Raw genomic sequence first — 26,353 nt, forward strand, 5'->3', positions numbered from 1 at the left:
TTGTTTAGTTAAGTTTCTTATTATTCAAAGTTAATTATATATCTAGATAGATATATAGATAGATGTGGAAATATATCAAACATATTTATTTCCACATCTATCTATATATCTATATTTTATCAAACATCTCTCTCTCTATATATATATATATGTATATATATATATGTTGAAATAAATATGTTTGGTATAATGAAATATCAAACATATTTATTTCAACATCTATCTATCTATCTATCATTAATATATACAGTATTTAGAATTACAACATAGTCCCAGTTTGTTTAGTTCAGTTTGTAATTATTTAAGGTTAATTTAGTTCATGTTTTTGCTGTTTTACTTATGATATCCACCCTTCAGTGTTGTTGTGAGTGATGTTGTTTAGTTGCTTTAAAGTACTTCTCATTTCCATTTTGACGCTTTTATTCTGAAGGTTTGAAACCGGAAGTCACTCAGTGGCAGTTAGCGGACCACCAAGCTATGCTAACGGTTTGAGCTAGCTGCTAGCTGTTAGCTGAGTTCATCTCCTATCCGGATACTGTCGTTGATGCTTTTTGAGCCATGATGGACTCCGGCATGATCCAGCTGAGGTCGTTCGTTCATCAGCGGCTGTTCTCCGCAGCAGAGGAGATCCTCGGAGAGGTGGAGAGAACCGTCACGTTAGCTCTGTACGAAGCCGAAGTTAGTCGCTCTAAAGAGGAGGTGGAGAGTCTGCAACACCAGCTGGACCTGCTGAGACACAAACCAGGTGAGACTCAGGTTAAATGTGATGTTTAGAGGCGGTTAGATCTCTTATTGTTAGACTATATATATAGCTTTTAGTGAAGTGGTTAGAGGAAGTAGCTACCAGCTTTCTACGCATGCGCAGAATCCACTCACCAAGTACTGAACAAACTGCTGCAGAAGGAGAAAGTAGCTGCTAATCAATTAAAATAGTTATTCATGATTGATCACACATTCTTATCTGCTCAAAATGTATGGATGTTTTTATTGGACTTTATTAGCTGTAACCCACAGAAGACATTCCACAAATGTGTACCATGATCTGCAAATATTTCACTATCCACAAACATGTATTTTTGTATTTGTGTTGTGTAAAGTCACATTCACAAAAATACAGGGTGATTTGCAAATATGCATAACTTACTCTGTAAATACGTATTTTAAGGTTTACATGTAAAGTGATAAACACGCATTTGTTCATCTATTTCTGCATGTGGAATGCTATTTGCGCATTTGCAGATCGCTTCCTGTGCATTTGTGGGCCATGTGACATTTGTAACTTTCCTCCTGTTTGTTTACAGAATTTTGTCAGATTGGTACCGCAGCAGATCTGTAGATAATAGTTGTAATCCATAGAAGACGATTCACAAATATGTACCATGATCTGCAAATATTTCACTACCCACAAACTTATTTTTGTATTTGTGTTGTGTAAAGTCACATCCACAAAAAATACAGGGCAATTTGCAAATAAACATAACTTACTCAAATGTCATGTGGCCTACAAATGCACAGGAAGCAATCTCTAAATGCGCAAATAGCATTCCACCTGTAGAAATAGATGCACAAATGCATGTTTATCACTTTACATGTAAACCTTAAAATACGTATTTACAGTTAAGTTATGCGTATTTGCAAATCGCCCTGTATTTTTGTGGATGTGACTACACAATACAAATACAAAAATACATATTTGTGGATAGTGAAATATTTGCAGATCATGATATTTGTGGAATGTTTTCTGTTGGTTACAACTAATAAAGTCTGATAAAAACTTCCATAAAATGTACCTTAAAGGGAGATTTGTCAAGTATTTAATACTCTTATCAACATGGGAGTGGACAAATATGCTGCTTTATGCAAATGTTTGTATATATTTATTATTTGAAATCCGTTAACAACACAAAACAATGACAGATATTGTCCAGAAACCCTCACAGGTACTGCATTTAGCATAATAAAATATGCTCAAATCATAACATGGCAAACTGCAGCCCAACAGGCAACAACAGCTGTCAGTGTGTCAGTGTGCTGACTTGACTATGACTTGCCCCAAACTGCATGTGATGATCATAAAGTGGGTATGTCTGTAAAGTGGAGACTCGTGGGTACCCATAGAACCCATTTTCATTCACATATCTTTAGGTCAGATGTCAAGGGACCCCTTTGAAAACAACCTTACCAGTTTTTCCACCAAATTTAGCGTAAGTTTGGAGCGTTATTTAGCTAGTATGACATGGTTGGTACCAATGGATTCCTGATGATGCCAGCGTCTTCTCTCTTGCTTTAAAACTGAGCCCGCGACAACCTAAAAATCGCAAGTTGCGTTAATGCGTTTTTCCAGAAAGTTTTTCATATTGTGTATCTTTTAAGAAAATTACTTCCTTTTAAATGGAAACATGACAGTTTGTTGGGTAACTTTTGCTGCTGTCTGTTTTGCAGCAGCTGAGCCTTCACTGACCAGCAGCACAGTGGAACGTGGAGACGGATGTGATGCCCCACTGCTGCAGGAGAACCCAGGACCCTCAACAACAGAAGAATCTAACTTCAGTCTGAGTGCTGAGGTCCCGGGACCCTCTCAAACCAGCGCAGATCCGGACAGTAATAACTGGAACTACTGCTTGGTTCAGACGGACTTCAAGATGTCAAAGATAAAAGAAGAGCAGGAGGAACTTGTGGATGACAGTCAAACACAGGAGATGTTTTTTCCTTCTCCTGAAATTGTGAAAAGTGAGCAAGAGGAACAAGTATCATATGAGATGCAGCCAGTTTCTTCAGACTGCTCTGAAGCTCAGAGTGAGAACAATAACAGCGATGAGGAGTGGGTGAACAGCAAAGGAGAACAGACCAAAACAATGAAAAAGAAAGGAAAGATATTGCAAAGTGGTAGCGTTGATGAGAAGGACAAAGCAGCTTTGCCATATGACAAAAGTTCTGCTAAAAATGAAAAGGATCGCAGTTTTTGCCATTTTTGTGGCAAGGGGTTCCAGTACATCGGCTCTTTGATGAAGCACATAAAAACACATGAGAACAATTTTGATTGCACTGTATGTGGGATAACATGCCAGTCCACACAGGAGCTGATAACTCACGTGAAAGGTTGTCACAACAAAACATATTTTTGTGCCGTTTGTGGCAAGACTTTCGCCAATGTCCGTTGTCTCCGACTGCATGAAAGAATACACTCGGGCATTAAAGAGTTTGTGTGTCAAGAATGTGGCAAGACATTTTACCGAAGAGAGCATCTGGTTGTTCATGTGAGGACGCATTCTGGGGAGAAACCGTATCACTGTGATGTTTGTGGAAAAGCATTCAGTCAGAGCCAGAACCTTACAATTCATAAAAGAAGTCACTCAGGGGAGAAACCATATCAATGCGGCCTTTGTGGTAAACTTTTTAACACAAGCAGTCACCTCAAAACACACATGAGGTACCATTCAGGAGAAAAACCGTACCCGTGTGATATTTGCGGTAAACGTTTTCGCCAAAGCGGACAGATGACTCGACATAGGACCACACATACAGGAGAGAGGCCATATGGCTGCCATATTTGTGGTATGAGATACAGGTTTGCACCTAATCTGAAGGTGCACCTGCAAACTCATGAAAAGTTAGCCGCTGAGTGAAAACCGTGACATTAACAAGGCAGGCAGACCATCTCAGAGCTCAATTACAAATCATGTATATCGGTAAGTTAGATTCATTTTGAAGAGCTCCTTTCATTGTTACCAGAAAAAAAACAACACAACCTAAATATGTTCATGAATCCCTTTAGGTTTCGGTTTATATGATTTTAGACTTCTGAAATATGTTGATAGCTGCTCTTTTTTCACAGCTCATGTATGTATTTTTGTATATTCTTCTGTGTAATGTCTTCTTATGGTGAAATCAAATTTCCACATGGGGGACAATAAAGCTGAATATTCTGTCATATCACATTACAGTAGTCTGTTTATCTTTTCCTGGCTGTGGCCACAAGGTAAAACATCTAATACAGCGTAAAGCTACCTACATGGTGTTAAAGTCGATGCACTTTACGTCTATTATTACAAGGCTGTAGCTAGCAAGAAGTTGTAACTTTGTGTAGATATTGTGGATGGTATATGTGGACTCAAATTATGGCCTAAAAAACTGCCCAGCATTATGGATCAACTGAGCACACCTGAGGTCCCAGTCCTCCTCTCTCAGACCAGTGCAGAGACAGGAAACAATGATGGAAACTACTGCTTGGTTGAGACACACTTAAAGATATCCGAGATAAAAGAGGAGGAGGAGGAAATTTGGGATGACGGTCAAACACAGCAGGTTATTTTTCCTTCTATTGAAGGTGTGAAGAGTGAGCGAGATCAGCCGGAGACACAAGTGTCTTATGAATTGCAGCCAGTTTCTTCAGACGGCTCTGCAGCTCAGAGCAAGAGCAGCGGCAGCGATGAGGAGTGGTCGCGGAGCAAAGGAGCACGGACAAAGATGAAGAGGCGAAAAGTGAAGGTTTTACGAAGACAAAACGGCGGGGGGAAGCCGAAGGGTCCTGCAGCGTTGCCTGATGGAGATTCTTCTTCTGTTAAAAGTGAGAAGGAACGCAGTACGTGTCCGATATGTGGAAAGCATTTCAAGTGCATCCGCCCCTTCATGAATCACATTAAAAGACACAGGCAGAAAAGTGAGTCTGTAGAGGAGCTTCTGACACATCTGCAAAGTGCTCTCAACAAAACGCCTTTTTTGTGAAGTCTGTGGCAAGAAGTTTACCAACACCGGTTGTCTGCAGTTACATTCAAAAATACAAACAGGGGTTAAGGACTTTAAATGTCAAGACTGTGGGAGAGCCTTTGTCCAAAAAGAGCAACTGGTTGTGCACATGAGGACCCACTCAGGGGAGAGACCGTTTCAGTGTAATGTTTGTGGGAAAGCATTCACTCAGAAGCATCACCTTATAAGTCACTGTAGGAAACATACAGGAGAGAGACCGTAGGGTTGTGGATCATGTGGGAAACTTTTCCACCATCTCAAAACGCACGTGGAGCGTTTTTCAGGACGACAGCCATCCTCGTGTGACGGTTGATTCGACACAAGAGTGCACACACAGCAGAGAGCGTGGAGTAACCTCTACATGTGTGGAAAAACACACACGGTAAAACAGCTTAAATGCACCACTTGATTGTGCCATATTCCACAAACAGTTAAGATAATATTACTGTTGTTGCATCCTCGGGTTGAATAACTCATCAGTGAAACAGTAAAAAAGTTTGTCCTCTCCGTATTGTAATGGAGATACATGAGAAATAAATGGCTTAACAGCAGTAGTCACTTTACATATTGATTGTTGATTTCACAAGTAAGCCGGCTACTGTGATTTCAACAGCTGGTGGAAAAAAAGTGAGATGTTCACAGCCCCGAGACAAAGTCAAGAACAGATGTCCGTGCATAGAGCTCGTGTCATCAAAGTAACGACACAGTGGTTTTATCTAATAAAGTGAAGTTGTTCCTTCGTCCATAAAACATATTCATCTGGCTGGGTTAGTGAGCTGACTTTGTGCCTTATAAAAGGGCACTACACTGAAGTTCATAAAGTTCACAAACTGGAGATGTGGGGTTTGAAAGAAGTGTGAGTTGCATTGTGGGAATTGTAGTAGCCAATGTTTTTGGGGGCTTGACCGTTACTGTCTAAAAGACAGCATATCTTGGCCTCTGCTGCTTCAAATTAAACCATTCTGTCTCACAAAAGTGACTTTTAACTGAGAGTTTTAAAGCTGTAGTCGGTAACTTTGAGCAAATTTGATACAAAATTATTATTTTTTTAATATGCACAGATCACATTCAATGACATCTATGGACAAATTGAGTTACCACAGTAATGTAACTGACAGAAATGCTGCCTGAGGGACAATCATTTTCACCGTCTTGGGAATTTCTAAAGCATAATAAAAGCTTTCCGTGCTTACAGTTGATATCTGAGATATGATAAATGTTTGCAGCATTTTCAACCTATTTGCCAAGTTCACCATAATGTATTAATAACAAAGCATTTAAGGATTTACAGAGACACAGAGAGATTTTTTAAATCCATAGAAGCTTTTCCATAACACATCAAATGAAGGGCAGGAAGCTGCATCACACTGCTGTAGTTTGGCCAACAGGTGGCAGCAGATGCACCAGAGTTACTCTTTATGAGATATTATTAGTAGTATTTTGGGTTATTGTAACCCTATATATTTTTTCTTTCATTTGCTCTAAAGAACCCATATAATTGTATTATAAAACTATGCATTTCTTTTCTTTTTATTATTATTATTATTATTATTATTAATATTATTATTATTTGAATTAATTCCAATTTATTCTCCACTCACTTAATTTATTACCATTATTATTATTGTTATTATTATTATTATTATTATTATTATTATTATTTATTTTATTTAATTTTTTTCATCTCATAAAAATATTGCTTTTGGAATTATTATGTTTTGTGGCATGCGCTTTGTCTTGGTCACTGGTACTGGAGAACAAAGCGCATGTATTGTTTAGCTGAGTCAATAAAAAAAGGGACCTATAACACAAATATTAGCAACTGTCAGTCAGCACCATCAATCTCTGTCTTTTAGCATGAACTCTTTCTTGTAGAATATAACAGCAACATGTTTTTTTTCTACTACTGGGAGTCCAAATGTATAAACGTGTCCATGAAATGATGTGCAGCCAGCTAGCAGTTAAATGTCAGTTCATATAAGGTCAGTGTGTGGGCTGCTCCCCTGCAGCTCTGCTGGTTGTACTGGAGATGAGCAATAATCCAGACACATCCTAAAAAGACCAAAGCCTTCCCTCTATTCTCTCTCACTCTGCATGTATTCCTGTCAATCTCATATACATGTACAAGTTTAATGTATACAACGCAAGGAAATGCATCTCTTTACAGATGGATAGAAACAACACCGCATATATGGGAGAGAAGTTAATACATGGGTATAAAACACTGTTTTATATCTATGAGTTACAGTTTGACGGCATATTTAGCTAACATTGGTAGCATAAAGGCTGTGTAACATAGAGTGCACATAGTGGTTCATACATCTTTTTATCAAAATAGTTCACAAAACTGATAAATAGGCCATTGAACTTTTCACTTAGAAAAACATGTATAAATAGAGCTGTAATGCATGTATCTTCTTATAGCTGGTTAACATAAGGAAGTCAGCATAACATGACAACTTCCTGTCTCTGGTTAACATAAGGAAGTTAGTTTGACATGCCAACTTCCTGTGGCAGGCCACCGCAGGCCATCGTAGCTCTCCGAGACTCTTGTGAAACTGCGCTAACGTGAGCCACAGACTGTAAAAATCGTGGTACCGACAGCCGCTGTCTGACGTTTGCTGCTCCTAAGGTAATGTTATTATGGTAAGGATGGCCTCTGAGCGAGGCAAACGGCGTTGCCACAGTTTTGCACTCGGCGGCTCACGTTATGGCAGTCTTGGAAAGGCAGGAGTGAGCGGAGGGGTTCTCAGCTGGTTGCAATCTGCAACCACAACACTAGATGCCGCCAAATCCTACACAGTACACCTTTAAAAAAAAGCTTTTAGAAAGGTGTCAAATTAGTCATTTAAACATTTTTGGTGGGTCCAAAATGAATGTTTATCTCTGTGGAAGATATCTGACATTTAGTTCCTAATTCTACAAAGCTTCTAATGGCTGAATTTTTATCAATAGCACCTTTAAAAAATATGTCAAATAAATAAATTGAAGCCTATTGGAGGGGAATTCCTATAGATGTTTTCATCTCATAATCAATGACACAAATTATTATTATTATTATTTTAGTATTATTTGAATGAATTGCAATTTATTTTCCACTCACTTACTTACTTACCATTATTATTATTATTATTATTATTATTATTATTATTATTATTATTATTATTATTATTATTATTATTATTTTATTATTTTATTATTATTTGAATGAATTGCAATTTATTTTCCACTCACTTACTTACTTACCACTATTATTATTATTATTATTATTATTATTATTATTATTATTATTATTATTATTATTATTATTTTATTCTATTTTATTATTTTATTTTTTTAGGCTTCTAATGGCTGAATATTTATCAATAGCACCTTTAAAAAAATATGTCAAATAAATAAATTGAAGCCTAATTGGAGGGGAATTCCTATAGATGTTTTCATCTCATAATCAATGACAAAAAATATTATTATTATTATTTTAGTATTATTTGAATGAATTGCAATTTATTTTCCACTCACTTACTTACCATTATTATTATTATTATTATTAATATTATTATTATTTTATTTATTCTATTTTATTATTTTATTTTTTATAGCTTCTAATGGCTGAATTTTTATCAATAGCACCTTTAAAAAATATGTCAAATAAATAAATTGAAGCCTATTGGAGGGGAATTCCTATAGATGTTTTCATCTCATAATCAATGACAAAAAAAAATGATTCTGTTTTTTAAATATAAGGCTTTTGAGCAGTAACTTGGAGCATGCATGTTTTCCAGGTCGTGTAATTACATAAGTCTGCAGACTGCAGTGTCAGAGAGGAGAGTTGAGCTGTGTCTGTGTTTTGATGCTGTGAGCAGCAGCAGAGAGGAGGAGGAAAAGGAAGAGGAGGAGTCGCTCAATCAACTGTTGGCCTCTCTGCTCCATAATCTGGATTATAGAGTTTCCAGGTCCGGTCTGTCTGCAGCCTGCGCGACTCCCAATAATCCCATTATTCTCTATTGGGTTGACGCCTCCTGAAGCGGTCAGGAAGATGTGAGATCTGTGAGACTGTGACGCTACTCCTGCTGCTGCTGCTGCTGCTGCGTTCATCTTCAAAGAGGAAACTGTTTATTTGGATGCAAAAAAAATCTAGCGAGGAGTTTTGCAAACGAGGATTGGCGAGCATTTGAGTAAAGTTGAGTGAATTTCTGTTGTGTTTTTATGCCTGGATGCATGGTGCAGCAGCAGCACTGTGCGCTCTGCAGCATCCACACTGAGCACTGCAGCCTGAGACCAGCTGGTCAAACATGCCACATTCAGGTAAGAGCTCTGCTTTTTACTGACAAATACAAACATTCAACCTGATTCTGTAACCAGTGCAGTAGAATAGCATGCCTTTTATTTTGAAATATAAAGATTTGTCTCCAGAAAGACCACAGACTGGTGTATAGGGATGGATCTATTTGAAATGCAAAAACTTTAAAGGTCCCATATCGTGCTCATTTTCAAGTTCATGTTTGTATTTTGTGTTTCTACTAGAACATGTTTACATGCTGTAATGTTAAAAAAAAACTTTATTTTCCTCATACTATCAACCTGAATATGCCTGTATTTACCCTCTCTGTCTGAAACGCTCCGTTTTAGCGCATTTTGACGGAATTGCGACGAAATTGCAACAGAATCTTGTTTCGAGGCAACAACTTGAGTCCATGTGTACTTCCTGTCAGCTGATGACATTCACATACACTGCAACCTGGGACACATTTAGAATGTTTACATTTAAAATTGTGTAAAGGGTATAATATTGTATATTCGTGACATCACGAATGGGCAGAAATCCTGACAGCTTGTTTCAAACGCAGAGTTTCTGAATACGGGCTGTGTGTATTTCCCTGTGGATTGAGTGTTTCGATACTTTCACAGTATTTATATAGTATTTAAGCCTGCTTTATAATAAAAAAAAACATGAAAATCTCACTTTTTTATAATATGGGACCTTTAAAGGGACTCATTTGAATGCCTGAGTGATGGTTTGGCTCACATTGTGCATTAAAGCTTCAGTAGGCAACACTTTTTTGGCATCAAAATTCCATAAAAACCTTTCAGCATATTGTAATTCAAGTGTTCTGAGAGAGACTTCTGCACCTCCTCATGGCTCTGTTTTCAAGCTTTAAAACATCCAGCCAGTGACGGGAGACTGACCAATCACAGGTCATATCAGAGAGAGAGAGAGCGTTCCTATTGGCTGTGCTCCGGCTGGTGGGCGGTGCTTGGTATTTCCTCAACAGATCTGGTTCACAAACTTTCTCATTTTACAGCTAAACAGTACACTACAATATGTTTCTGAAAACATTTGAGGAGAGAAATAGGCATTACAGTAACAGAATATTGATTCATATTTGATCAGCGCTGCCTAGTTTGACCGTTTGGTCGGAGTTCGCGAGTGATTGACAGCTGCTCAGAGACAGAAAGGCTCCAGTTCGGCTCTGATTGGTTGTTTTCCTCCATCCCGCAGATGTCATTAGGAGCACCGGAGGACACAGAGGCAAATGATTTTTTATCTGTCTCATGCACAACTGTCAGGACATAGTGACCGTTTTATAAGAAATAACTTTCATTAATCATATTTGCTTCCTTTCTACCCATTGCGGCTTTAACAGTCCGACCTCTTTTAGCCCTCTAGATATTGTGTTAATGATTTGCTTAATGAGATGAAGTGCTGCTTTACTAACACTGACCATGTGATACCCAGACAAACACAAGAGTCCTGTGCCAAATGTGTCAGGGTCAAACAAATGGTAGTTTGGGGACAGGATTAAGCCTTTGACATAAACCCTCCTGCTTCTCTGTCTGTAACATTTACTCATCCAGCACTCCAACTGGGTTTTCATGAAGCTCCTCTTAGAAAGAAAACAAATACTCTATCTCCCTTATTTTATCCAATTGTCCTAGTTTAATAGAAGAGGAGATGTGATTGAATCCCATGCAGACGTCAGGGATAAAAGTGGGATGTTCTGATGGTCGTTTCTTCCTCTTTAAGTGATCCACTAACTGTCTGCTCATTGATAGACTCTTTAATATACCCGTCCCATTAGCAGCAGCAGCAGCCACGGCAGCAGCAAATACACAGGGTTCGATATCATTTTGTCATGTGCCATTATGATTAACACCTAAAAATATCCAATTCTTTTGACTGATATTGCAATATATTTTGCGATATTAAAGGGAGTGATAGTTTTAAAATAATTATTCTCATTTTCATTGAATATTAAATTGATTATGGTGTGATTTTTGCGGGGATCTGTACCAAACAAAGATCTTAAAAGTCCCATTTTCAGGTTCATACTTGTATTTTTTGTTTCTACTAGAACATGTTTATATGCTGTAATGTTAAAAAAAAACTTTATTTTCCTTATACTGTCTGTCTGAATATACCTGTATTTACCCTCGGTCTGAAACGCTCCGTTTTAGCACATTTCAACGGAATTGCAACGGAATTGCATTGCTAGGCAACAGTTTGGGTCCATGTTTACTTCCTGTCAGCTGATGTTATTTACATACACTGCAACAGGAAATAAACTGGGACAAATTTAGAACGTTTATGTTTAAAACCATGTAATGGTCTAAATATTGTATATTTGTGACATCACAAATGGACAGAAATCCTGACGGCTTGTTTCAAACGCACAATTTCTGAATACGGGCATTTTGATAGTTTTACAGTATTTATAAAGCACTTAAATCTGCTTTATAATATAAAAGACATGAAAATCTCACTTTTTACAATATGGGACCTTTAAGTCTGTAGAATATAATGTGTAGGCCAGGACGTCTCTGCAGCACCACAATATTTAATTTAAAATGGTATTTTGACACATTTCACCTTTAACAAATATTGCGATTTTGACACAGTTTTGATTAATTGTGCAGCCCTATGTCAGAGGACAGATAGACAGATGGCTTCGTCATGAGACTCAATAACTCTTCCTTTAATTTGGCCTCTGATACCTCCAGTTATTATAAATGTCTGGCAGTCAGCAAAACCTTGTCCACACTTGTCAGACTCTGTTGAACTTCATTAACTTGAATGGCCTGGAGCCACTTGGGGCTTAAGTCAATTAATTGGTTTTGTTGATTGACAGGAAATGATTCAGCAACTACTTTCATTTCAGTCAGTTTTTTAAGCTAAAAAATGGTAACTAATCTTTGATTCCTGCTTTTCAAATGTGATAATTTGCTGCGTTTTGTTGTTTATTTAAGTGGAAACTGAATCTCTTCTGGGGTTTTTTTTTTCATCGTAAAGACGTCACCTTTGGAGCAGAGAAATTGTGTCCCTCATCAATTGATAGAGAAAATAATCAGCAAACTAATACAGATGATACTCATCAGTAGCAGCTCTAATGTGACGTTTCTTGTGGAAATAATTCAATTGGACCAGATTGCATTAAGACCATCTCTCTCCCCGACTTCAATTAGTATCATCAAAGAGTTTTTACACATTTCAGAAATCTTCCTTTAAAGTTATAAAATAGGGGGACGTACCGAAACTGTCATTCCAGGATTCAGTCCTGGAGTGGAGTTTCCTCCTGCCTGCAGAATTTCATCCACGGTCCTGACTGGAAAGCTGCCAGATCCCTGCTGACTCCGTACGGAGGGTTTTCCTCCCCCTGTCAGCACCAACTGATCCAAATTGACTCTGAAGGAGAAATTGATTAGGGTGATGCAGGGCTGTCTGGAGCAGCTTAAGCACCGGCCGGGCAGCACTTTTAGTTAATTAGATTTGACAAACAGGTTGGTACTAAAAAATTGACATTGCATCTCCTCATAAACAGTCTGCAGAGAAGTGAAGAGAGATGAGGCGGAGCCAATGAGAAAGTTAAATTAAGCTGCTGACAAGCAACTATCTGCAGCCTAAAGTTGGTTAAAAACTGGCATGGCCATTTTCAAAGGGTTCCCTAGATCGCTGACCTCAAGATATGTGAATGAAAATGGGTTCTATGGGTACCCACGAGTCTCCCCTTTACAGACATGCCCACTTTATGATAATCACATGCCGTTTTTTGCATGCAGTATAAATGTGTTATTTTCTTCTATTCTAAAATGATGTGTATGAATATTTCTGCATACTGGGGTCCCTAAACAGTATTGGAATTACATAAATATGGTGTCATTGTAAAGCTGAGACTCTTGTGGATTCAATGAGCCCAACTGTATTCATGTGTGATGATGTTAGTCCCCATAGCAGCCATTGCAATGTAGGGAAATGTTTTTTGAAACTTGACCTCACTGTATAAAATGACCTGTGGTGACCTCTAGGATAATCACAGCCTCATGACACTTTACAGCCACAAACTACAGACCTAGAGTATTCAGAGGATAGATGGTTTTCCTAGATAGATTGATCAATAAGGGGGTTTCTGAGCAGTTTACACAACAGAAGTGCTCGCCATCCAATCGCTGAAAAATGAAATTCTTGCAGAAATCTCCAAATGTCAAAAGTCTTTTGATACCAAATCACAGCATGGCTTTTTCTATGGTGTTCCTCAAGATATTGGTGTATTAATGTGGTATTTTAGAGGGATTATATTGATCATTTTTATCAATTTTTGAGTGGTAAAAAATGGTTAAATTTAGCACCAAATCTGTGTAACAAATGGTATCAACCCAAAAATTGCTGCAACAACTTATGAGACATAATAGAGCATGGAGATGACCATCATATACTTCTATCATAATGTTCTAAACCCTTATACACTTTGACAATTCATTTTATTTTGAGCAGAACCTCAAATCAATCTTCAGGTTCCCAGCTTTCAGATGATGTACACCACTTCTATGTGACATCTACTGTTGACCTGCTATCTCCCCCTGTACCCCCCTAAAAAAGACAAAAACGGGTCTATTGTGTGTCTCAGAGGGTTAAAGGTAAAGTTTGATACGTAATTCCTCATTATGTCTAATAAGTTTAGCTCTTACTGATATGTGTCAGTTTTCTTATGCTGCACTCACTTCTCTGTAAGTATACAGATTACTTTCTGTTTCTCATAAACCAGTTTGTGACTACATGTGACACCGCATTATGCGTGTGTGTGGCTGACAGTTTGCACAAGTGAATGACAACGTATCTGCAAATATATCTGGAATTGAAAGACATGCTGATTGCCCACTCATCAGATTGAATTCATGTCCCAAGTGTCTTGATTTTCCTGTCGTAAAAGCCTCTTTAATATGGAGGATTACAGTTAATCCACTCTCTGTCTGGATCGTAGCGTAGCTGTTGACTCTCTCTCGCTGATTGCAGCCGGCCTGTCTGCCTGCCGTAATGCATGTCAGTGATTGTCACATGGAAACAAGCTGTGAAGGGCTTCTTGTAGATCCATAAACTCCTGATTTCCCGAGGGAGTGTCTAATTGTTGTGCTTTTTCGAAGCCGTAATGGACAGCGGTTAGGGTGTGGTTGAAAAAGAAGAAGCTTGTTTTCCCGGTTGTGTTCATCACATGGTGAAGCTAAAGCCATACTGATCTTATTCTGAGTCATTTGTTTGTTGTTCGTTTTTAAGTGACGCAACTGTTTTTGAATCACTGAACCATCTTGTCAGAGGATGCAAGAGTCTTCAACGTCTCACGAGCGAAGAAATATATCAAACGACACGAGAGAAGAAGTCCAGAGTATCTTTCAGTGCTCCTCGGATAAGACAAATGTGTCAATTAGACACAAACAAGGCTAATACATTGGATCACTGCATCTAATTTGGGATTAGCTCTGACTGTGGGATTAAAGTCTCTGTGCTAATGAGTCCTTATGGATGATTCCAGAAACAAAGCACTCATCCGCCCCAACCTTATACTGTGGATTGACAGCACACACACACACAGAGTGAAACGCACAAAGTTCGTTGCACCCCTGCAGAGGAGCAGCAGAAAGGACGAAGGAGAAAGGTTGAGAGAATATTAGAAGAGCAGCGGAGAGGACAGAAATAGGAGGAAGGTCAGAGCAAGTAGCAGAGAGGCTTAATGTTATGCTGTCATTTTAATATATGTTTCTTTTTTCTCACCAGCATCCAACATGATGGACTATAAGCTACCCGAGGAGGAGGGTGTTACAAGTCTACATCCCAGTGCTAGTGCCGTGCTCCGTGTCTTCAGAGACTCCGTTTGTTGACTCACAGTAGCTCCTGGTTGACGGGCAGCATGGAAGAGAGCAAGCTCATCTTCAGCCTGGACGGCCACGACGACGGTCCCATCGTGGCCTTCTCCAAAGACAAACCCCGAAGCAGGAAGAGCCAGCCTGACCTCACCCTCGGGATGGATTTGGACCTGAGTCTAGGTCACCGCTCCCAGCCTCCCTACCTGCCTCACTCCCCCTCATCCCCGGGATCTTTAGCCGATCTGTCAGCGTCATCAGCAGACGTGCTCATCACCACCAACCTGGTCAAGTCCTCCTCCACGGACCTGGAGCCGAGGGAGAGCGGCTCCAAGCGAGGCAAACCTCTGCTCAGCCTGGTCAAGTCCCTCAGCACCGAGATCTCCCGCCGGGTCGAGCCAGAGGTCAACCTCTCCAAGTCAGACTCCAAGCTGCATCTGCATCCCTGGAAGCAGCTCACTCATCAGAAAATCCCCGAGGCCAGCAGACCTGAAGCAGGAGGGCTGAATGAGAACAACGACTGGGTGTCACCTCCTCCCGCCGGCGTGCCCCCCGCGGCTGAGCCCCGGGGCAGCTCGCTGATCGCCGAGCTGGAGGACACGCGGAGAAAGTTCTCCGAGGCCATGCAGGATCCGATGAGCATGCTGAGTAAGATCATGGGGGATGAAAGCCCCAAGCAGGCGAGGGCGTCTGCTGCCGGAGACTCACCGTCCTCCCAAGGCAGCACTGGAAGAGACGGGGGCGGCGAAGACGCAGACCTGAAGTGCCGTAGGAGAACCGAAGGTGTGTGTGACACGCCTCTGAGAACTCTCCAAAAGGGCTCCTTAACCAAATCCTCCCCAGAACGCCACGGCAGTGACAGCCATTTAGAAATCCACACTTATGGAGACGTGATCCAGGTGGTGGAGCTCCAGAAGGGATCACATCATAGAACTTACGCCCAGTCTCGAGTCACAGTACCGGGCTCGTCGCTGCCTCTTCACTGGCTCTTCCCCGTGGGTCTTCTGGCTTACGGTTTCTTTGTGTTGCCGCTGCCCTCCTACGTGACGGGTCTGTCCGTGGGGGTTGCATGTGGCTTCATGTTGGGCCTGGTGGTGGTGTTCATGTTCGCCCCGCGACGCTCATCTGCCAGAAGTAACAAGGGTTTGAACAAATCCAGACCTCTGAACATGGACCCACTGGATGGAGAGCTCACAGATCCAGAAATCCTCGAGGTAATAAATGAGTAGAATACATAGATTGTATATAAAGATGGACGACCATGACAGCTCCCCAAAAGTGAAGCCAAAACATCTGGATCGCCCCCTGGTGGCTGGCTGCAGTATAGCTCATAAATCCAACCTCCTCTATGTTAGCGGATGGGACAAACTAATTTTTCATTTTAGGTAGTTCTTATCATAAGTTTGGTTATTTGATGCTATAAAAAGGGGGTGAGACGTCATTATTGGCAGCTGTGAGTCTCTCTCGCCTCCCAACCGTCGCTCCAGCCTCGGTCTGGGTCTCATTCACATGAACGGAGGAAGGAAAATAACTCTGGATTCAGCTATTAGTGCATTTTATAACTTTTAAATAAGGGCTATTAGCTGAGTTACAGACGTCTCTTTCCCAATGTAAGTCTATGGGAAAAAGTCTTTTTGGGTCCAATGGCATCACGTGACGGACACGGAAGTTGTAGTACCGCCGTTTAGCAACTACAAAAATTGGCATCAACGACCGGCGCTCTTCCTGGAGGCTTGGTGGAGACATGTCGTCCATCTTTATATACAGTCTATTTTAAAATACAACAAAGAGAGGCGTAAACATGAAAGTCACATGGCGACATTTCATCTCTATCTACTTTTATCTACTTTCATATGTGTTGTTACACATGTGAGTGTGGCAGAGAGCGAGAAGCCACTTTCTCTTTACAGATTTGACTACATGGAAATGAGCTTCAAGCTCTCGTGTTTGAGAGATCAAAACAACACAAGCATCAGCAGCCATGTGAGGCAATGGATAGCTCTAACGCCAGACATCATCTGCTGTCAGTGGTGCTTTAATTGGATTAGTTTTGAGGCGTACCCTCAGGTTCAAGAGTTATTTTGAAAATAGCTTTCTCAAAGCACTTGAGAGAGAGAGAGAGGGCTGGCTGCCTCAAGGAATGCAGAGTTAGCAGGTTCAAATAAGGCAAATGTTGCAAGGATAGAGGAGTTACTAACAGCAGGCTATTTCAAACACTCATCCACGGTGTTAAATGAGACAGACATATTCTGCCTTGTCTCATGTTTCCCCTCCCGCTGAGCTGTTATGCTGTCATCACTAAAAGTTGTCGCAGGCAACGTGTTTTTCAGATATACAGCTATAGCTCAACATTATATTCTCCAGCACTGCATTCTCCAAGGAGCAGACGGGTTGTTGTTTGAGGAAAATATGTAATTTGTAAAACTGAAACAGTTCAGTTTGTACAGTAAGTATTAAATAATATTTCTAGTACATCAGTAGAGAAAAGATTACTGGCATAACCAACAGGTGCATAAAAGTACGTTAATGCATGTAAGAAAAGATGTAAATACGACAGTAAATACCATTTATACAAGCACCAAACACATCTCTATGTAGCTGACAACAAACTAACCATCATCAAAAATACTGTTCTCAAACCGAAGAAATGTTAACATAAACGTCTTCATATAACTGTGGATAATGGATAACTTACAGATGAAGCCGGTTTTGTGGACTTTACATTAAAGGATTAAGTGGATTATACACTGAGATGCTCACACTGAGTCTCTCGGCAAAAAGGAGCTTCCTGAACACCACTTCCTGTTAATATCAATTCTGAAATGAAAATGGTGATTTGTGACTGACTGATTTGGGTTTAAACGGCCCTCATAATTGTCTTCCAGGGCTGGATGAACGAGACGCACAGCTACGACCCGGAGACTTTCCACCCCTCCGTCACACACTCCGTCTACGTCACCCTGGAGGGCAGCCGGCTGCGCCTGGCGTACCCACGTGCCAACATCCCCCGGTGGGCAGCGTTTGACGAGGCGTCCCACGAGGCCGTGTTTTTGCGTTCACGCACTTATCAGCTGGCTAACTGTAAGGTCAGTGCTTTATATAGAAAGTATTCAGTAACACTTAATTTTACAGGTTTGCAAATTTCATGGTAATTAGATGATAAATTAGCAAGTAACCTATTTGACATTTCTATGGAATTACTGCTTCATTAAAGTGAAGCGTTACCACATATTACCTAATTTCTGGGTCCCAGAGTAACGGGCATGTGAGAGATAGTGACCTCTCGCCTGAACTCTCATCTCTCTGCACCCACATTGTCATCGAACACGGAGGTGAAACACCAGGAGGATTACGACTGAGGTGATGATGCTCTGAATAAACTCGACCCAGCTGCCCGTCCCAGCAGCATATCGAGGCCGACTGCCGAAGCTGATAGAATAAAGCTAACACAATCAATGTGGGGAGCGCTTTGGCAATGGCAATGTGTCAACACAATTTCGGGCTGCCAGCGTCTCTTGTAGAAAGAAAATAGATTTAGATAAACAGAAAATAAACATTCCTTTCTGTTACTTTCAATCCCAGGTGACTCTGTTGCCGCCCGGTTTGGCTCGCAAGAGGATCTGGAACAAGAAGTACCCCGTCTGCGTCACTCTGGCTGAGGGGGAGGTGGGAGAGGAGAGCGTGGTCGAAGGGCAGGAGGAGGAAGAAAGGGCTGAGAGACACGCGGCGACAGACCAGCAGCTTCCTGTCACCTTGTACCTGTTTGGCCGCACAGGAAGAGAGAAGGAGGAGTGGTTCCAGCACTTCCTGTCTGCCTCCCGAGCTGGAGCCAAGAGCGGCGTGAGCGGGGAGGAGAACGCAGGTGAGAAGGTGTTTGGATTCACGGCGGTTGGTGAGCGATGGTTCAGCAACGCTTTGTTTTAAACATGCAGTCGAGTGCAGGACAGATTGATGCTTCACTCTGCGTCTGTCTGTTCTCTGTCGCTCAGACACACCGTGTGGCGGAGATGCTGCTAAAGAAAGCACGGAGGAGCCGCACGATTTGACGGCAGCCATGAAAACAAGAACGCTGTTGGAGTACAGCACCTTCATGACTCAACTGATTGGCTCGCAGAGCTGCAGTCCCACCCCCAGCCCCTGCCATAGTGACCAGGAGAGCCCCACAACCCACCAGAAGGTCAATGAGCAACACTTTTATTTAATTCCCAGGAAGTCAAATACGGACGCTCTGTCACGGCCGTCAGCGTTAGATACCGATGCTTAAGGCAGCGATGCCGGAATGAGTTTTGAAGTTGGGGGGGGGACCAGCTTTGGATGATGTAATACAGTGTTGCCAGCATCCCCGCAGACCCTTGGGCATCAACCTTGCGTTTATGCAAGTATTGTCAAAAACAATAGACTTGAAGTGTAAATAAACGCTTCAGTTCAGGTTGCGGTTACGTGAGACTCAGCTGAGACGGAGCCGTGCAGACAGCTGCTGCGAATGGCCCCTTGGCCTCCCTTACTTCCGGCACCCATGGCTTAAGGCATCCTTGGTTGGGCTTTCCATTATCTTCAATGTAAACCCACCTGCGTCAATATTAAACGCTCAGAGAAAGTTTGCCTGGAGTGTGGTGACGTAGATTTAAGAGCGAAAAGATGCAAGGCCACACAACGTCAAATACCGACGCTCTGTCACGGCCGTCAGCATTAGATACCCACAAACTCAAGGCTTTCAGGAGTCTGACAAATGGTCAGAATATGACGAGTTGGGATGAGAACGCGTTGCTTATTTAACTTTAAGATATAGTATATCAGGTCTAGCATCACAGTGCAGGAGGTTGTAAATGGATGTAAACTCTCCACAGGTTTCATTTACGGCGTGAGCAGATATCCGAACTTTGTCTCTGCTCTACTTACCCTCTGCATGTCATACTAATGCTCTACATGCCTCCCTTTGATCAGAGCTGGTCAATATCAGCTACTGTTCCTCTGTTCAGCGGGATGCTGGCTCAGCTAAACAACCACCCTGCTGACTGGACCAAATGTCAATGTGCAAAAATATCAGGTATCACCTGGCTGGAGGGATATTAATAGGAGCTGACTGCAGCTGCTAATCCTGGTTTGCGTGGTTTGAGGTTGGCACCCCACGTAGAGGCAGTCTGTCCTGGTATTTAGAGGAGGAAGAGAGTCGGCATAAATTTGTACCGTGTTCCGATCAGGTCATATACTCTCTGAAAAATGCTTGTGCTAAACATACGTGCCTTCCAGGGACTCATGTCCTCTGTTATTCCTCGCAGACTCACAATGAAGAGCAGGGATCTGGAGGTCAAGCTGGAGCTGAGCCCGGTGCAGGTTCAGGGACGGAGGGACGCTCTGCGGAGGGCCAGCCCACCTGGGTGAACTCCCTGGTGGGACGGATCTTCTGGGACTTTCTGCGGGAGAAGTACTGGACCGATCAGGTGGCGCACAAGATCCAGAAGAAACTCAGCAAGATCAAGGTGAGGGTGGATGAGGATGGTGATCGGTTTTAACTGATGCTCCTCGTTTTTAATCAAGCCCCCAGGAAAAGCGCCGGTCGTTTTTGTAGTGGCTAAACGGCGGTACTGCAACTTCTGTGTCCGTCACGTGATGCCATTGGGCCCAAAAATACTTTTTCACGAAGACTTACATTGGGAAAGAGACGTCTGTAACTCAGCGGATTATTTTTTTTTAGGTGAATTAACTTCCCAGCACGAACACTTGAATTGTCGTTATTTAAATCATTAGGTCCTAAAAGTTGTAAAACGCACTAATAGCTGAATCCAGAGTTATTTCCCTTCCTCCGTTCATGTGAATGAGATGGAAGATCGCCGAAAGATCCGCGTACTTTTCCAGACAGAAGTCGAGCCATTTTGGCTTCATGCGCCACTGAGCAACTTTCATAGGAATGAACGGGGCCCCGCCTCCAATGCTGTATCCAGCTCTCTTAATGCATCCATGGTTTTTATATTCATCTTCATAGTCACACCATCAGCAGCAGCATCATCAGCATCGTACTGACTGATGACAACAGTGAGTCTACTGTAGGTCAGAGCTCTATATCACTCGATGATATAACCTGAACATCAGCGCTGGTTTGTTTGTGCACAAGGTCAAAAGATGTGACATTAGGCACATCAACGCTGCAGCTCTCTTTCCTGTGTATATGTGTGTGTGTGTGTGTGTGTTTGAGAGTCTGCTGATAATGCACTCTCTCTGGTTCCAGAGGCGGGAGTGAGTAGTGGAGCACTGATGGCGCTGCAGCATCTCATTACTCATTTCCTGCTCTCCCTCTTTGACTCACACCATCCTTTCTACTATCTCTGTCCTTCACACACACACACACACACACACACACTGCAGGTTCCCCCTGCGCGCTGGTTAGTTTGAAGTAATTATCTTCCTCTGTGGAGCCTCTATTTGTTTTACACAGATTTCATTTTGATTTTTTTTTTTTTCACGTCTGATGTGCATGAACGCAGCGTGTTTGCTAATTAAAGGTGTCGTTTGTCTCGTTACAAGTTGCCGTACTTCATGAATGAGCTGAAGCTGGCAGATCTGGACATGGGCACTTGTCTACCTCAAGTCCTCAGCACCTCCTCACCTACACTGGACCGTAGAGGTATACAGCTGTGTGCATTTACACTCGTACATGTTGCATTTGATAAAGTACTATACATGCTCTTGCTCTTGCGCCAAAGTAAAGCCCCACAGAGCCACTAGCTTGACTGTTTCTTTTCTGTACCACTTTGCAGAGGTATGGACTTAAGTCACGTGACTTAAAAGTTGTTTTTTTTTGGTTAAGTATTTGTGATGAGAGGGTCGTACTGTAAAGGACAGAGGGTGTTTCATCCTGTACAGATTGTAAATTTGTGATTTGTGATATTTGGCTATAAAAATAAAACTGACTTGACTTGGACTTAGTACTATATTAGTATCACTTTTTTTTTACTTTAAAGACGTTTCAAATTTCCTGTTTGTTGTACTACTCTACGAGCCTCTACAATTGCCCCTCGGGGACAAATAAAGTGATTTGAATTGAATTGAATTGACTTGAATTGGAGCCACAAATTTTATGACTTTAGACTCGACGTGACAAAATAAAAAAAAGACTTGCAACTCGACTTAGACTTTTACACCGATGACTTGTGACTTCACTTCGACTTGAAATTAATTTCCTGAATCAACTTAACGTTAAAGGTATTTATATTCCCAGCAAGTCGACACTTTGTTTGAACCAATCCGGCAGCAAGGAGAAAACTATGAAGAACTCACGTTACGTTACTGAGCGGCGTTTAGAAAGAAGTTTCACCGTTCAAGCGGTGACGTACCCTCTCCTGAAAAGCACGTGATTGATTCCTGGGTTTCTTCTCGCCGTTTCAAACAGGAAACAACATGACGGCCTGCTCGTAAACTAAAAATAATTCACCAAAATCTACTTCTGGAAACATTTTAAGCGAGAAATATTCTATGCCACTGCTGATGAACTAGATCGCCTAGTTTGACAGCTTGGTCCAGGTTTCGTGAGCCGGATGTGTCACGCTGGACGGCCTCATTTGCATAAAGAACGGTTCCCGCCTTTTCATTTTGAAAGAGCAACGGCCAATGAGGAAGCTCCAACATGCTGCCGACCAATCGCGTAACTTCATCCCTCAGTCAGTCACTCAGTGACAGACTTTTGCATTTGTAGGTCTGGCCCTCCGCGGTCCAGCCAAATATGATACCAAAGATGATTTTGTTCGTATGTGAGGGTCAACAACAAACAAATCTCAGTATTCAAAACGTGTGGGTCGAAATTTAGACGGCATTACATTTGGTGAAGAGCACATTATGACTTGTTTAGGACGTGGGACTTGAGTGCAAAGACTTGAGACTTACTTGCAAAACAATGACTTGGTCCCACCTCTGCCAAATCACCACCAAATCTCTCACCAAATAAGGTTTACCCAACAGATTTCTTCTCTCAGATACGAACCTGTAGTCAGCTTAGGCCATGATCTCATTTGTTTCATTACAGAGTTTGACCCAAAAGCTTTCCATTGTCTTCTGCCTGAGAGATTAGCAATCCTCTTGGCCTTGACTAAGCTTAACTGACAATAGCTATCCTCTACTGGTATAATGTCCCTTCTGCAACAACAGGCCAGGTCTAGAGGAGATGTTGGCTTGTTAAGAGATCTGATCTGATCTTACCTGCTACCTGTAAGCTGTTGGGTTTATCTCTGTTATCCCCCTGCAGGCCTGTGGCTGGAGCTGGAGGTGGTGTACACAGGCTGCCTTCAGATGACCCTGGAGACGAAGATGAACCTGTGCAAACTGGGTAAAGACGCAGAGGACGAGGCTCACAGCGTTCTAGAGACCCAGCAAGTCGGGTGAGGCCCATCTCCGCTTCATATAGATAAAGAGAGTGTGGAGGTGGATGTGAGCGAACGCTTGAGGAGACTGCTAAGCTCAGCAGTTTGCAATAAGAGGTACCATCGGTGTGTTTTTTCAGCTCTAAGCCCAGGCTGTGTATACTGGCTGATAGTGATGAAGAGTCATCCAGCGCTGGCTCATCTGATGAAGAGGACGTCCCCCCCTCTGAGCCGCAGGGGTCTCCGGGAGACAAGAGCACAGTGGTCGCAGCCGAAGGGTAAATTAAAACACACAAATCACATACATCATGGATCATAGGTCACACAATTGCACTGCCACTGTAAGCATGTTGAACTCGTGGTCACATCATATATGATGTAAAAAAGGCCACTTTTATTACAGCAGATTACGTTGACTTGTCAAACACAGGCATAACTAATAATTTAGCTAATTGCTGACATTATCACATGGGAAGTCGTGTACAAAATATGCTTGGTGTTCAAGTGGTTAAGTCGTGAGAACACAACAATATTAACGTTACTGTCGGCGTCTAGAAGACACAGAGGCTAACAATTTAGCAAGCTAGCAAGCGGGTAACATAATGCAGGAAATGCAAAGCCACAATGACAGAGGAGAAAGATGAGGCCGTTGGGAATATCAACATTTTCTTCAGACCTATTATACAATTACAAAGAAAAACAATATACGACTAAAATTACAATATATTCACTTATTATGTACCGAAAAAATTAACTCACGTCACAACTGGTGAACTCGGAGCTTTCAGAAACTTTAAACTTACGAGGTTGTGAATATCACAAGAGGGGGGCGTTCATATGGACTCTTCTCGTGAACACGGTAAACACGACCACATCTGAAGGCACCATTTGACTTGGTGCAGCAGGAAAAGCACAGGTGGACTTAACGACCTTAACGATGCTGCACTCTTTAGTTATGGCGATGCAGTGCAGCATCGTTAAGGTCGTTAAATCCACCTGTGCTTTTCCTGCTGCGCCAACTTACTTCCAGAGCACCTTTGTGTCTTTTGTGTGTAAAAACTCTGGCAGTTTGGGCTAGGTTTAACTGACACTTTCTCGTGTACACAACAGAAACTTCTAAGAAACTTTTTTGGGTGCTCTGACAGTAAGTTGGCGCAGCAGGAAAAGCACAGGTGGACTTAACGACCTTAACGATGCTGCGCTGCATCGCCATAACTGGAGCGCAGCATCGTTAAGGTCGTTAAGTCCACCTGCGACAGAAAAAGATTAGAAACCACTGACTTACATGCTGTTTATTATGATATATTGTAGATTTCAGAGAATAAATTAAGTCGAAACTACCCCTTAAATGTTGAAATCAATAGTGATTTGTTGTAAATAAGGTAATTTCCATAGGATGTGAAGTATTTAACAGCCGCCAGAAGTGGAAAAAGGTTTCAATGTGTCCAAAGATTCAAAGCTCTACACTGTTTCTGTGTCCTGATCCTTCTCCCAGGCACACTGGTGGCAGCACAAGTAGGAAGATCTTGAGATTTGTGGACAAGATAGCAAAGTCCAAATACTTCCAGAAAGCCACCGAGAACGAGTACATCAGGAAGAAGATCGCTGAGGTGTCCAACATGCCTCTGATGCTCAGCGTCGAGGTCCTGGAGCTCTCTGGTACTCTGGCCGTCAACATCCCACCTCCCCCTACTGACAGGATATGGTACTGAGGTTTTTTTTATTGTCATTTCATGCCATAAATTCAAAGGTTTCTTTCTTTCTCACAGTCTTTTTCTCTCGTTCAGGTACAGTTTCCGGGTGCCTCCCAGGTTAGACCTTCATGTGCGACCCACGCTCGGGGAGAGGGAGGTCACCTTCACTCACGTCACTGAGTGGATCGAGAAAAAGCTGCAGTGTGAGTTCCAGGTCAGTCAATCGGTGAATCTGTCGATACGCAGAAAAAGATCAAATGAATAATTCAAACATACTTTGTGAAGGTAACAGGAGAGACTTCAGAGAAAAGTTCCAAAGCACACTGGAGCACACGGATTTAAGGCAGTCAACTTTATTAAATAAAAAAATTCCGATGCTCAAGGGGTACTCAGTTTATTGCAGTCTGCAACCACACCACTAGATGCCCCCAAATGCTACACACTGTACCTTTAGTTATGTTTTTGTTTACCTTTGCCCGTCAACAGAAAGTGCTTGTGATGCCCAATATGGACGATCTCTACCTGCCCCTGATGACATCTGGCCTGGACAACCCACCTGCCTCCCGCCACTCCTCATTCCAGTCCTCGTCCCACCAGTCTTCCATGGAGTCCCAGGAGTACCTGTCAGAGTAGTGCCCCCTTTGAGGCCACAGATGGGATTATGTCGATTATGTGCAGCTAATAGCCGTGAATCTCTAATTGATTCTGAGGGCTGCTGCAGCTAGGTACCGGCTTGGTGTTTATCCTGAGCGTGTTGGTTGTAACCATGCAGGATATAGATGCCTCCTGAAGGCACGCTGAGCACGGCGGCAGCGACCTCGGGACTGTGAGAACGGTGCTAAAGTGCCCCCTACTGTGAAGATGAGTGTACACCAGTTAAAGCACATTAAATACACCGAAAGGGAACTCTTTTTTATTTGATGCCAACTCTGATAAAAGATGCAAAAACTGGATTTTCTTTACTGCACGTCAAAACAAGGTGTTGAAGATGATTGAACAAACAGTTTCAAATCCACTGATCCTGTTACATGGAGATGATACTGATGATGGTTGTGTTAAATCCAGCTACCATGGTGCATGTGATTTCTTTCTATAATGCTCATGGATTTATCGGTGAATAAAAACCTGTTCGAGACTTTAAATCTATGTTAATTGTTGAATTTAGGTTGCAGTTAAACACACAGCATTTTATGGGTAACACTTCATTTTACAGGCCTGCAAATGTCATGGTAATTAGGTGATAATTAGCAAGTAACCTATTTGAATTTTCTTTAGAATTACTGCCAAATTACCCCCAATATTTACCTCATAATTTATCGAAAATTACTTTATTATAAACATTATTTAATAATTATATTTCCCTATAGCTGGTAATTTATTTAATACATTTCCAGGATAAAAATACAGAGTTAATTGATATGCTTTATTTCCATG

General features: G+C 41.8%; 2 protein-coding genes, 1 long non-coding RNA gene and 1 pseudogene across 4 annotated transcripts; 3 read left to right on the forward strand and 1 right to left on the reverse strand.

Annotated features, from left to right (window-relative positions):
* Positions 1-402: 402 nt before the first annotated feature.
* LOC119502047 lies at positions 403-12,553 on the reverse strand. 2 transcript variants are annotated; one of them, XR_005210003.1, is made up of 2 exons: positions 12,274-12,553; positions 403-729 (listed from the first exon to the last, which is right to left on the reverse strand). It is a non-coding gene; the product is annotated as an uncharacterized LOC119502047 (long non-coding RNA). The 2 variants fall into 2 exon arrangements; XR_005210004.1 differs by lacking the exon at positions 12,274-12,553 and adding an exon at positions 845-1,028.
* On the forward strand, positions 414-3,938 carry LOC119502039 (zinc finger protein 436-like). The gene is made up of 2 exons (XM_037792864.1): positions 414-745; positions 2,443-3,938. Exons 1-2 carry the CDS (start codon positions 559-561, stop codon positions 3,624-3,626), a joined length of 1,371 nt encoding a protein of 456 aa, XP_037648792.1. The 5' UTR covers positions 414-558; the 3' UTR covers positions 3,627-3,938.
* Positions 4,070-5,450, forward strand: LOC119502043 (annotated as a pseudogene).
* LOC119502037 (testis-expressed protein 2-like) lies at positions 8,594-26,061 on the forward strand. Its single transcript, XM_037792862.1, has 12 exons — positions 8,594-9,051; positions 14,789-16,088; positions 17,760-17,960; positions 18,457-18,736; positions 18,864-19,051; positions 20,154-20,354; positions 21,397-21,496; positions 23,111-23,243; positions 23,366-23,503; positions 24,721-24,930; positions 25,013-25,133; positions 25,406-26,061. The coding sequence occupies exons 2-12, from the start codon at positions 14,922-14,924 to the stop codon at positions 25,550-25,552; spliced, it is 2,886 nt and encodes a 961-aa protein (XP_037648790.1). The 5' UTR covers positions 8,594-9,051; positions 14,789-14,921; the 3' UTR covers positions 25,553-26,061.
* Positions 26,062-26,353: the final 292 nt, after the last annotated feature.

Source organism: Sebastes umbrosus, chromosome 14 (genome assembly GCF_015220745.1).
Source record: "Sebastes umbrosus isolate fSebUmb1 chromosome 14, fSebUmb1.pri, whole genome shotgun sequence".
Taxonomy (NCBI): domain Eukaryota; kingdom Metazoa; phylum Chordata; class Actinopteri; order Perciformes; family Sebastidae; genus Sebastes; species Sebastes umbrosus.

Bases quoted from the DNA above. Each gene is read 5' to 3' on its own strand.
- LOC119502039 (XM_037792864.1), top strand. From the start codon at position 559: ATGATGGACTCCGGCATGATCCAGCTGAGGTCGTTCGTTCATCAGCGG. The intron at 746-2,442 runs GTGAGACTCAGG...TCTGTTTTGCAG, and splicing joins CCTGCTGAGACACAAACCAG to CAGCTGAGCCTTCACTGACC.
- LOC119502037 (XM_037792862.1), top strand. From the start codon at position 14,922: ATGGAAGAGAGCAAGCTCATCTTCAGCCTGGACGGCCACGACGACGGT. The intron at 17,961-18,456 runs GTCAGTGCTTTA...TTTCAATCCCAG, and splicing joins ATCAGCTGGCTAACTGTAAG to GTGACTCTGTTGCCGCCCGG. The intron at 23,244-23,365 runs GTGAGGCCCATC...GTGTTTTTTCAG, and splicing joins CTAGAGACCCAGCAAGTCGG to CTCTAAGCCCAGGCTGTGTA.